The sequence below is a fragment of the Neophocaena asiaeorientalis genome, unplaced genomic scaffold (assembly GCF_003031525.2).
Source record: "Neophocaena asiaeorientalis asiaeorientalis breed wild unplaced genomic scaffold, Neophocaena_asiaeorientalis_V1.1 scaffold133, whole genome shotgun sequence".
Lineage (NCBI taxonomy): Eukaryota > Metazoa > Chordata > Mammalia > Artiodactyla > Phocoenidae > Neophocaena > Neophocaena asiaeorientalis.
The window spans coordinates 6,263,695-6,277,009 of record NW_020174429.1 but is presented as its reverse complement, the minus strand read 5'-3'; the positions used below and the strand labels follow the sequence as shown (position 1 = coordinate 6,277,009).

Sequence of the window (13,315 nt, the reverse complement as noted above, 5' to 3'; positions counted from 1 at the left end):
CTCACTGACGAAGGCCTGGAAAGAGAGAAAAGCGCACACGTCCTCAATTCTCCACCCAAAGCCCTGTCCTGCCACCCGACGGGAGACGTGACAAAGCACCCAGACCCGGACGCCGCCCGGCCTCAGGTTCCGCCAGCTCGCAGGTTCCTCCGCCGTCACAGCCGAGCGCGGAGCCCGCGCTCCCTTTCAAACTGACCCAACATGGCGCTGGCTTGCGGTGCGCATGCGTGGCGCTCGGGGGCTGGGGCTAGCAGGGCGAGGGGCAGGGGGCGGGGCGGGGCGTTAGGTCGCTCTCCCTGCTGGGAAGTGTAGTTTCTCCCTCCTGGTTTTTCTTGGGCGGGGAGGTTCTGAGCTACCTCCGCGTCGATACCCCGCGTGCCTTCCCCACCTCGGTCATGGTTCTGCGCGGCCGGTCTGCGCATATGACAGGCTGAGCTGGCTTCGGCCAGTTTCCCGGGGCTTCGAGACGGGACGGGGCGGGGATGGGGACCTGGGGCCCCGGCGGCTGCCGTTTCGGTCGCTGAGAGCCAGCCCTACAGCCACAGTCCTTCCAACACGCTCGGCCTCTCCGCTTTCAGAGCACCCTCTCCCCGGATAAGACACCGACTCGGCCGTGGGGGGCAGATCCCCCGACCACTTTTTTCCCTCCTCTTCAGGGCCTTCCCCTTCCCATCCCTGAGCCCGGCCTTCCTGGGTTTCCAGCCGGCCCCTCACCCTCAAAGCAGACGCGGGATTGGAGGAGGGAGTTTGGCCAGGGATGGGACTTAACAAACTCCTTGGGGACCTTGATTCCCCGGGAACAATGGCAGTGACCCAGCACGGATTGGGAACCCAGTCAGGCAGCCCAGAAACAGGGAGATTATACAAACAGATGTAAAGACCCACTTAACAACATGTGTGAACCTGTCTACGAGGCTGGGACGGGATATGAGTTGCGAAGAATCCAGTTTCAACCGAGTGGTGTATCGGAAAAAGATGCCATCTCAGTGTTGGTTTGTGTTTATTTTCCACTGACCCTATGGGTGAAGATATCCTTGACCATTACTCCATCTGAATATGTTCCAGCTCATCCGATGTTACACCACCAGGTAATACAACTGTAGTCTTGCTGTTTGCTCTTTTCTTCTCTTCACCCTCTCTAGCCCACTAAGCTTAACCTTCCCTTTTTTTCTTGGCAAATGAAAAAGTCCAGAAGCTACAAAATTTAGTTGAGTGGTTCAACTAAACACATGTTTATTTTGGCAGTAAGTAGTGCTAGTGATTTGAAAATGAGTAAGACACAATCCCTGCAGGAAGTTTACATGCTAGTGGTTTGTTCCAAAAATCTGCAATTTCTTGAGCCTTCAGTATCAAGTATGTTGCTGGTAGGAAATAAAGAACCGTGTTATATATGCTGGGACAAGCCCAGGTCAGGGACCAGCCAGGATTGTTAATGGCGTGACCTTAAAAACTTCGACGTTTTTATCCACATTCCACATAAGTATCTTTTTAACCTATTCTTTTAAAAGATAATTTCTTAAAGGTTCTTTTTCATTAACATTATCTTTAATGTATCTCTTATTATGTTTTTCCTTCATTGAGGAAAGATATATCAAATGTTTCCAAATGAGTACATAAAGTATAAATAAAGGACACTGAGAAAATATTAAGGAAATTATCAAAAATATTTACCTAATTCATGGATCAAAATAATTCTACTTCCACTTCATTCCTTCACAGGTTGAAAGCTATGGAGATCTCCACAAGGATTTGGAGAAGAGTCCTAATAATTATTAAAATTCTGGACTAGATCTACTAGGAAAGGTGAAGTAACCATGAGTCTACTAGGAAGGAGAAATTATAATGGTTTACTAATGCTTTTCAGATATACATGTCAACTACGTGCTGTGCCTTGGCAGAGAACTAAACACGAGAAAATAGATTTATGATCCCACCTAAAGGCCTTTAGGTGAGAGCTAAGGAAGACGTGTGCTGATAATTAAACTTTAAGAAGATTTATTCAGGCAGGTCTTAGGAGAGTTTTTTTTTAAGGTAGATTTAAATGTGTCCATTTTAAGAAAAAAAAACTAACTTTTTGATCACCAAGAAGGGGCCTGACACTGTTTCAATCACTTCTACGTATATTAACTCACTTAATCCTTACAATGACCCCATGAGATAGGTATTACTATCCCCAATCTATAGAAGTGAAAATTAAAGTTCAAAGTTTAAGCAGTTTACTCAGAATGATAAAGCTGGTGGTGAGTGGCAAAACCAAGATTTGAATCCAGCTCTGTGTTGTCATATTCTTTCCACCACACCAGCCAGCTTCCCTTAATTGAAAACTGGGTGATGGGCCAAAGGACCAATGAGACTCCACCTTCCTGAGCTCATTCAAAGCAGAAACAGCATCTTACTCAACCTTTTTTGCCACATCTACCACAGTATCTAACCCTTAGCAAGGATTCAGTAAATGTGTTTGAGTTGAATTGATGTGAATTTGATCCTCTCTGAAGAGGTAACATTTAAGCAAAGACACCAATGAAGAGGAGTCAGTCCTCTGAACATATTGGGGAAGAACATTAAAAACATAGGGAACAGCAAGTTCAAAGACCCCGAGGTAGGAAGTTGCTTGGTTGTATTTGGGGAACAGCCAGGAGGTCAGTATGAGTGGAGCTAAGTGGGAGAGAAGGAGACAGGTAGGAATTGTCTTTGGAGAGGAAGGCAGGGGTCAGATCATTTAGTGCCACTGCCACTCACTTTAAAAAGATGAATTCCCAGTAACACATGATCAACAGATTATGCTGCTTTACAAGAGAAAGGAAGCATGATTTAGCTGTTAGAAATAACAATTTATTGAATAACTATTATGTGTCAGGCAAAAGGGTAAGACATTTAAGTGCATTATTTCATTTAATCCTCATATCAGTTCTACCAGGTTAGGTATTGTCCCAGCTTTACAAATTGAGAAAATGAGGAAAGAGAAATATGAAATAACATGGTTCACAATTAGTCTGTGGCAGAGACAGGATTTGACCCGGGTCTCTTTGACTCCAAAGCCAAAGCCTGCTCTTTTTACTATATCATATTTTCTCACTTGAAAGACTATGAATAAAAAGGAAGAGATTCATGCATGCATGCATTCCAAAAGTAGTTATTGTTCATTGCTATGTGACAGACATAGAAATAGTATTAAAATGTAACAGGCATTTTAAAAAATTTTGTATGATTACATTCTCATCAGTCATTTGTTTTTAAAACTTTGCAGGTAGATGGACTATAAGGCACTTGCCCAACAAACTGCTCAAGAAATTTTAGGTTACTATCAAGATACATCAGGCCGGAAAGTGGTTAAGACTTCAGTAAGAAGAGAAGTTAAATATGTTTCAAGAGTTTGTTTTTTAATGAGAAACAATTCATTGCAAAGACATTTTAAAAAATATTTTCTTCTACAAACCAAAAAAAAGTTTTTACGTTTGCTTCATTTTTTGTTTTTCATTTTTTCTGTATCTGACAGTTAATTTATTTGTGGATTTTTATTCCCCTTTGAGAAAAAGATAACTGTTTCCAGCAAGACTTCTAAGAAATTCCATGGAAATCTGTAAGTACAATCTCCTATTTACAATCATTGTTTTGAATTCAATGACATTGATGTATCTAGAGTTCAATGCTACTTCATTAGCTATAAAACGTTATTTGATAGTAAACAGGAAGTAGAAATTAATTATAAAGTCACTTGTTTGAAATGTAAAATTAATAAAATGAGCAATGTGTACCATCTAATTTCCAAATCGGAAGACAATCAGAAAAGAAAATCACTTCTAGTGAATAATTCACTAAGATAGGAAATTTCCACTTCAAGAAATAATTACTATAAAATTAGATTGATATTTTCTTTCTAACAGTATTTCGTGGTCTTTTAAAACTTCACCTTTCCATTAAATGAACCACTTAAAGATAAAGTTTATTTTCCCAATATATTCCTCTTGCTAACATATATAATTTATTCTGTAAGCTGCTTTTAAGGATATTTTTGAGGATCCTGTTATTTCAGATACAAGTACTCTAAGGGAAATTGTGCTGACATCTTTAACCTTCTTTTTAAGAGTTGTTCCTTTGTTGCTCATGATATCACATTAATGCCATCAGATCATCATATGCTATTGAGAAAACCAAATATTATTTAGTTTATTTTTGAGGGGTAGGGGTCCACTCCTTCTTTTCACTACTCTGTTTTGTGCTTATTGCTCTTTTTCTCATCTGACTATAATTATCTATCTTGTGTTTCATTTCAATTTTTTTACTGTAGGACAAAGCTGGTATACTTTCTCCTATTCATTTTAATAATTATCAGGAAGGTAATCCCTACCTTTGTTATCTAAATAATTAATGATTCTAATAGTGGCACTTGAAAAAATAGATTGAGCAGGGAGTGGGTAACGTCAAGCCCAGGCACACTATGGGAATAAACTTTTGGATGTTGTAGTTTTTTGGTGCCTTCCAGGTCAGACCAGTGTGGACAGCAACCTATGCATCAAAGAAACCTTGGAAGGTATTTATTCTACAAATACTTGCTGGGTACTTTTATACAAGGTGCTCTACACAATGCCTAGAGCCATTCAAAAAATAGCCTCAATAAGGCTGTTTTAAAGCTTTATTCAAATTTTTCATCAACGATATTGTACTCTTACATGCCATACTACGCAGACAAAAAAAATTGAAACTTTTTGCACTTGCTTTAAGAGAAATTTATATGCACTGCATACTAGTTTATTTATTAATACACAGTAATATCTTATCCCAAATCTTAGTGATTTAACAGACACTGTCTCATGGTTTATGTCATCAGGAATCCAGGTGTAGCTTAGCTTGGTGCCTGTGCCTCAAGGATTCTCACAAGGCTGCAGTCACGGTGTGGTCTGGGGCTTAGGTCGCATCTGAAGGCAGCTCTGCTTCCAAGCTCACTTACACAGTCACCGGCAGTCAGTTCTTCGTGGGCTTGTTAGACTGGGGACCTCAGCTACTTGCCAGCTCTAGGCTGGAAACCTTCCTCAGTTCTCGACGTATGGACCTCTCCATAGGGCTATTCACAAATGACAGTTTGCCTCCCTCAGAGGGAGGGATTTAGGAGAGAGCCAAAGAAAGAGCAAACAAGATAGAAGCCAGGGTCTTTCTGTAACCTAATCTTGGAAGGGACCACCCCCCCATCATTTTGGCAGTATTCAGTTTATTAGAAGTGAATCACTAGATCCAACCCTGACTCAGGGGAAGGGGATTACATAAGTGTGTCAATACCAAGAAGTGGAGATCACTGGGGGCCATTTTAGAGGCTGCCTATCACACGATGATTTAGGCAAACTCTCTTTTAATTCTTTTTTACAGTTAAACTGTAAACATCCAATAAATATCAAGCACAGCTTCAAAATTAAGACTGCTAGAAGATACACAAATCTCAATTTTGCATGCTTCTTTTGTCAAGCACAGCCCACTGATCCTTCTAAGTTTAGCATGTTTACGTACAGAAGGAGAGTGTGACTGGAGCAGTTAATATTTTTCAAAATATCTATATTATTCTAAATCAGCTGGGGCAGATATTTAGGTTCTTCCAAAGGAAATCAATCTGAACATGTTGATCAGGTTGGTCTGCCTCAGTCGAAACGTTTACCTCCCCCAGCTTGGAATGAGAAGAAGGTGAGATTGCCGTCAAATAAATCAAGGGAAAAAGCTAGGGAAGCTTAAAATTTTCCAGTACTTCAAGCTTCACAGTTTTATTTATAGGGTTATAAATAATCAAAGCAAGAAACATATGCATGTTAATTTAGACTGGACAACCAAGTTGTAAACATTGCACACTTTGGGGATATGTAGCATGGTCTAATATGGTTTGCCAAGCTAGTGTCTGGGAGAAATTATCCTTCAAAATGCCCTGTGGGAAAGATGGGTTGCATTGTCAAGTTTTTCAAAACCCTCTAGACTATTTTCTCTTCTCTAAGGTTCGGAGAAGTCCTAAAGTAAAGACATTTGTCAAACTGTAATTCAGACTCTTCCAAATATTTTCAACAAAGAACATGACTGCAAAACATTGACCTAGATAGATAATGGGTCACTCATCTCAGATTTGGATTCTAATAGAAGCTCTAATTGACTAGGTATGTACGGAGAGAAGTGATTTATTTTTCATTATCTCCCTACTATCATTCTCTCGCATCTCATGGATTATTTCAGTAACTTCCTAGTGGATTCCTCATGTGTACCTTTACTCAACTACATCCTATTCTTCACACAATGGTTAAAGTAGATTTTTGAAATATAATTCAGTGTTGGCCCCCTGCCTAAACTCTTCTAAAGGCTTTATTATGCTCTGCAAGGCACTATCTGGCCCCCACCTACCTCTCTGACCTCTCCTACCACTGCATCTTTGCTCTCCTTATGCTACAGCCACGTAGGACTACTGCTGGCACGAATGCACATCTCAGAGCCTTCGTAGTTGCTCTTTTCTTGCCTAGCGTGCTCTTCACCCAAATGAAGGCTGATGTCATTTTTGTTTTCAAGATCTCAGCTTCATTGCTTCTCTTCAGAGTGACCTTCCTGGCCAATTGGTCAAAGTTCTCAAATACACCAAACCACTGTTTACTACCCTATTCTGCTGTTACCTTCGTCATAGCATCTATCACTAGATGAAATTTATCTTCTTCATTTGTTGTCTTATTTATTACGTCTCTCTTATTAGAATATAAACTTGAGAATAGGAACTTAAACAAGAAGCAGACTAGAAATAAACTCTTGTTCATCGTAGTCTCCCTAACACCAGAACAGTGTCTGTCACATAAACACTTAATAAGTATTTCCTGAATGAATTTATGGACTTTAGTTATGTTATATTGGCTGCCAAATAGAAAGAATTTAAACATATTTGTTTCCCTTATAACTACAGAACAACAACAACAAAACCTGAAGATATTTTCTCAGCACTTGCACCTTTTCTTATTAATTTCCCACCCAAAAAGCTCCTTTTGTGGTTAGCTTTGAGCACTTGCCTATATGCATGAGAAGGGGGCCAGTTCTTTGGTTGGAATTTTTTTCCTTTCTACCCTCAAGAGATGAAATACAGACCTACCAAGTTCAGCTGACACATTCCCCTATGTTCCCTATTAATTCCCCTGTTAATCTACTGTATGTCACACACTAAGCTAAATAATTTCATTTTTAAATTTAACCCATATATCCCACAAATACTTTCTATTGCCTGTTGTTTTTCCTGTGTATAGATCACACTTTCCATGTTTCTCTGCATGCATGCCTCACAGTTTTCTTGAAAACTGGACATTTTAGGGAATTCCCTGGAGGTCCAGTGGTTAGGACTCTGCACTTGCACTGCCGAGGACGCAGGTTCGATCCCTGGTCGGGGAACTGAGATCCTGCATGCTGCATGGCTCGGCCAAAATCAATCAACCAATTTTTTTTTTAATCCTTAAAAAAAAAGAAAACTGAACCTTTTAGGTAATATAGCAACTCTGGTTACAGATCCCAACTACTCACCCAGCGCTTCTTATTGCTTGGGCATTTTAGTTTTACCTGCCCTGATTTTTGTCCTTGTTTTTATCTTTCAGCCTGGCATCCTATAGGTCATCCCTAGGTTAACACAAGCCATTACTGGTCACAAGTTGTGCTTAGCACCCAAAGCCAGTAAGATTTTTACCCTTTACTGTCAATTCTGTGTGTGGCTTGGAAACTGTTTTCACAGTTCAGGGAGTTTTGTGGTTTTGCCTTGCATGTAGCCAGGGGGCCGGTAGCTTGGAAGTTGTGTCACCAGTCATTCCCCAGAGGACATAGCCTTGGAGTGCACACATTCTTCCAAACCACCAGCGATGAGTATGATTTTATTTTAAAGTGGTCAGAATAGCTTATTGCTCGGTCAGTGATGACTCAGAGATTATGCTTAAGTCTCTTGAGCCAGTAAGACTTCAGCCCTTCACTACTTAATCTGTGTATGGCTTGGGGAATGCTTGCAAGTCAGTGAAGCCACATATTGGACTGATTGCTCCTAAGTAGGGGCAGCCTAGCATATCCAGCGTGATTTGTCTGAGTAAGGACAGCCTAGTACAAAGCTCCCATTGCTTCTTGGTTAGGGACGGCCTGGCACATCACTCTGAATGTTCCTTAGTAGGGGCGGCCTAGTACACCCACTCTGATTTCTCCTGAGTGGGCAACCTCGTATATCTAGCCTCATTACTCTGATTAAGGGCAGCCTAACATTCACTCTGACTGCTCTGAGTAGGGACCTGTGCACTAATTCACTGAAGCCAAGTAACACTTCTACTCCATGAGCAAGTGGGTAGCATAGGGGAAGGATGGTACCATGACTTTCTCAGTTTGCTCCTGTTATTCTAGGGGTGAGGGGCAATTTAGGCCCCAGGATTCACATTCTACTGTGCCTTAGGCAAAGCCCTCACCCTACCAGTGAGATCAGGGTGTCAGGAAACCCTAGTCTTCTGAGCAGTGCATGCGGGGAATAGAGCTTCTACAACATGAGCTGAGAGTTTCGGTGATGAGAGATGTCAGTGTCCTGCTGATCCCAGGATGAAACCATAGCCCTAGCCTGGATCTCGTGGGGAGAGAGAGCCCCTGTCTTCTAGTCTGCACCCAGCTGGAGCAGAGCTACCGTAGAGGGAGGGGGGTGGCTGGAAGGAGGTTGTGGCTCAAATGCTACAGACTCTGACTTTTCCTACCTAGATTTAGTAGATTTTCTTGAATAAATGTTTCTTCCTTTCCTGTGTGCTGTTAGGTCAATTTCTAGGGAATTTAAGTAGTTTTTAAAAGTAATGTTCACCAGTTCAATGACTGTAGAAGAGGGTTTCCTTAGCTCCTCACATAGCCACTCTGGAAGTCCCACTCCCAACTCTAATTATCACATAGGAAGTGCCAAAAATAAGATCACTAAAAAGCCTATCATCTTACAGGTGCTTCCCCAGGTTTATAATTTCTAGTATGTAAAAACAGGCACTTTCCACTGTTTTTCTCCTCCCTTATCCTCCTAGTTTACTGTTCAGCAGTACTCATTCACAGAAGCCATAAAAGGCTATAAAATGATTTAGAGATGCATGCTCAAATTAGCATGTTGGAACAAATGCACATTTACTAAAAGGTGTTCATTGCTTCATGAAATGATGATCTGTGAGAAACATAATTTCATGTATCAATTATCCCACATACCAGCTAAAGCTTGTCAGAAACTGTGAGAGACAAGAGAGAATAATTAAAATATTTTTAACTTGACTTGGTCACTTTATTCATAATGAGCATGAAGCTTTATTATAGATCTTAGTAAAATATCCAAAGAACCAATCATTTTAATGATCAATAGATATAAAAATAGAGTTCTTAGATTCAAATATGACAAAATTGATGTCTCTGAAGAGTCTGGAACACAGTAGATACCGAATTGCTCATTCAGTGATAGATTCAATTATTCAAGACATAGAGATGTTTTATGTTTTCAAAGAGGCATGATATTTACATATTTTTTAAAAGCCAGTGACTCCAATACACCTCTAACTAGTGAATTAAGATAAGGTATTTTTTTTTAAAGATAGATTTTATTCATTTTTAAAAACTTGGTTTGGTTTATTTTTGGCTGCGTTGGGTCTTCGTTGCTGCCCACGGGCTTTCTCTAGTTGCGGCGAGCGGGGGCTACTCTTTGTTGAGGTGCGTGGGCTTCTCATTGCAGTGGCTTCTCTTGTTGTGGAGCACGGGCTCTAGGCGCACGGGCTTCAGTAGTTGTGGCATGCAGGCTCAGTAGTTGTGGCGCAGGGGCTTAGTTGCTCCACGGCATGTGGGATCTTCCCGGTCCCGGGCTTGAACCTGTGTCCCCTGCATTGGCAGGCGGATTCTTAACCACTGTGCCACCAGGGAAGGTCAAGGTAAGGTACTTTTTAACTAGTAACCTACTCTGCATTGGCAGGCGGATTCTTAACCACTGTGCCACCAGGGAAGGCCAAGGTAAGGTACTTTTTAACTAGTAACCTATCCTCTACCCAAGACACAACTTTAATTATATTTCATAATCTTATAGGAAGCAAAATAAATAATTTCTGCCTTGCAGTCATTAATACCAATAACTCAAACTTTTCTCACCTTTACAAATGACTGGAAAATGAACAATTAGCCATTGAGTAGACAGTCTAAACCAGGAGTTGGCAAGGTTCAGCAAGGTATCTAGACTTATTTAAAATGATGTTGTTCATTCATTATATTCAGTTATTCATTAAACACTTTCTAGGTGCTGGTAGTATAGTGGTGATCAAAACAAAATGCATATACTTGTAAAGCTTATAATCTTGACATTCTCAAGAAAAAAACCTCTTAAAGTTAATTTTTCATTATTTTATCCAGCAGATTTGCTCCTCAAGGAGTTTTTAGTCTTTGTAAGAGAGAAAAGTACATAAATACCTATAATACAAGGCAGAGTGGGATGACTATCATAAAAGACTCAATGTATGTGAAATAATAATGGCTAACATGTATTGAAGAGTTAATACATGCCATGTACTATCCTGTAAACATTAATTTATTCAGTCCTCATGACAGCCCTATGAGGTAAATATTACTCTCTCTACATATGAGAAACCCAAGACTTTGAATAAGTAACCTGCCTAAGGTCAGATAACTGGTAAGAGCTAGAATTTGAAAACAGGTGGGCTGACTCTATATGCTACTCTCCTAACATTTTAATTTTATTGCCTGTGTGTACTAGCAGCTATGAAACATCAGCAAAATCAAATATTAAGTATCTCAGTGTAAAGAACTATGCAGATACAGGTGTAAAGTATTATTAGAATTATTACAAGCCAACTTCAATTAAGAGAGTTTTTAATAAGTTCCTGTCTCTTTTAGGGAGCTTCTTTCAAATGTCAGGGAGGCTCTGCAATAATATACGGGTATGATCAGGCCCTACACATGTGTGGAAACTTGATATGTAACAGATAAGGCATTACAAAAAAATGGAAAAGGATGAACTATTTATAATCAATTGTGCTAACATAAGTGATTATTTATATGTAAAAAGTAAAATTAGATGCTGACCTTACACTATACACAAATATCCATTCCAGGTAGATTAAAGCCCTAAATATGAATACAGACTATAAAACTGTAGAAGAAAATGTATGAAAGTAGCTTAATGATCTTGAAGTAGGGAAGGATATCTTGTAGAAGACATAAAAAAGCACAAACCATAATGGAAAATATTGGTCAATTTGACTATGGTAAAGTGAAACACTTCTGTACCAAAAGAAATAAGTGAAAATTTAGGCTGTAGCCAGAGATATAATATTTGAAATATACATAATTAATAAAGGATTTTAATTAAAAATATAGAGAACTTCTATACTAAGCATTTAAAATATTATTCAAGAAGGATAGCTATCCATATGCATAAAATTTTAAAACAAAGTTTTGAAAGAAAAAAGCAAAATGCTTTTGTAAATTATATGTAATGTGTGTACTGTTACTTAAAGTTAAAAATCGAAACTTCCTCTCCAAAATAGAAGAAACAAAGCAGCTGATGCCTAAATGTCCTCCATTTCAATATTGTCCATCCCTAATTTTATCATGAATAACTATGAAAGGGTTTGGGCAAACCTTCCAAAAAGAGCTTCAGCACATTATTCCCCTTCTTACCTTGATATATTTTTTTTTTGCTTTCTGTCTCTTCAACACTTATCAAACCATATAATAATTTTTTGATTATATGTCTGAGTCTCTGCTAGGCTGAAGTATATATATAGTTAACCCTTAAACAACACGGATTTTAACTTCGTGGATTTTTTCTTGATAAATACATATTACAGTACTGCAGGGTCTGCAGTTGATTGAATCTTTGGATGTGGAACTGTGGATATGGAGGAACCACAGATACATAGATCCGACTCTAAAGTTATACACGGATTTTTGACTGCATGAGGCTCAGTACTGATAACTTTCATGTTGTTCAAGCGTCAACATAATAAATAGTAAACGTTTGATCACTCAGTCAATAAAAGAATGCTATTAAAAGATTAAGGGTAATCATTATCAGTAAATATATAGTAAGTGCTTAATAAAAGATACCTAACTCAATGTTAGTTAGAAATACAAAAAGGTCAAAAACTCTTTATCCTCAAAATTTACAATATAATTAGAGAACAGATTAATTAAAAAAAGCAATCTAGGGAGGTATATACAAACCCCTTAACAATAGTTTTGTGCTTAAATTTTAACTGTTTTATATCTGCCTTCTTTTTCAAAGGACCTGATAATTATTCAGGTTGTTTTGTCACTGTCTTCTATAGAGTTTAATAATAAGCTCTTAAAAACTTTGTAGATCTGAAGGAAGGAAACCTTACATACTAAGAAAATTTTAGGATATCTCAGAGAATACTAGGGACCAGTTGAGCTTTTAAAGAGAGACTAACATACAAAAAAATAAGTCTAATGACTTACTTGTTTACCAAATCATAAAAACAAGGTTCAGAGGAAGAACTCTTCATAAATATAACAACTATTTTCTGTAACAATAACATTTAGTTTTTACCTCACTTCCTCCAAAAATTTTAACTTTTTAGAGGTTTAAAATTTTGATTTTACCTAAACCTATCTCCTTAGTTTAGAAAGAATGATTAACAGAGAGAGAAAGTATGGCCAATATTATTCAGATTTCATTTTCATTTAACAACCTACTGCTAAATAGTGGGTTTTAATCCAGTTTTCTCACATTGTCCTAACTTCATTGGTTGTGATAGCCCAACCCAATTCTATTGATGGATTAACATAAAGATTAGTTACTTCTCCAAATCTTGACATGTGAAAAATAAATGAAATTCAGAAGTCAATGTCTATAAATGGAGTTTAATTGTAACACAAGAGTGCCCATTATATATTGTCTATGGCTGCTTCACTGATACACTAGCAAAGTTGAATAGTTGCAACATAGAACATGAAGCTTGCAAAGCCTAAATTATTTACCATCTGGCCCTTTACTGAAGAGCTTGCTGACTGCTGCTTTAGACCATATTACATCCTTCAATTAAGAATTAAGGCCACAAGATATTGCACAACCACACAAACTTCTCATCAATTACTGTTGGCTTATGATAAATACAGTAGGTAAATGTTTATGAGAAAGAGCTTAGAAAAATTCTAAATGAAAGTAGCCCCTTTAAAAAGACAACTATGGAAACATTATAAACAAAATTTGTAGAAAAATGAATTTTTAAATAATTTATATTAATTATTACAGTGCATATTTTTATAAACTGGCTACTTCCAATTGAATATTAGTTTTTTTTTTTTTTTTTTT

At 38.4% G+C, this 13,315-nt stretch overlaps 2 protein-coding genes across 4 annotated transcripts in view; one reads left to right on the top strand and one right to left on the bottom strand.

Moving 5' to 3' along the window:
* The window catches only part of CUNH18orf54 (chromosome unknown C18orf54 homolog), a 33,024-nt gene extending 32,813 nt beyond the window's left edge, over positions 1 to 211 (bottom strand). For 2 of the 3 annotated variants that reach the window (XM_024756827.1, XM_024756824.1), the window contains exon 1: positions 6 to 180. The gene's annotated coding sequence lies outside the window, so the exon portion shown is untranslated. Of the gene's footprint in view, positions 1 to 5 lie in introns of all 3 variants that reach the window. The other variant, XM_024756825.1, reaches the window with a different exon arrangement.
* A 191-nt stretch (positions 212 to 402) lies between these two features.
* The window catches only part of STARD6 (StAR related lipid transfer domain containing 6), a 26,182-nt gene continuing 13,269 nt past the window's right edge, over positions 403 to 13,315 (top strand). Inside the window, 4 exon segments of the mRNA XM_024756782.1 lie at positions 403 to 1,088; positions 1,720 to 1,803; positions 3,248 to 3,341; positions 3,531 to 3,580. Of these exon segments, the coding sequence (XP_024612550.1) occupies positions 3,252 to 3,341; positions 3,531 to 3,580 (140 nt within the window). The 5' untranslated portion in view covers positions 403 to 1,088; positions 1,720 to 1,803; positions 3,248 to 3,251.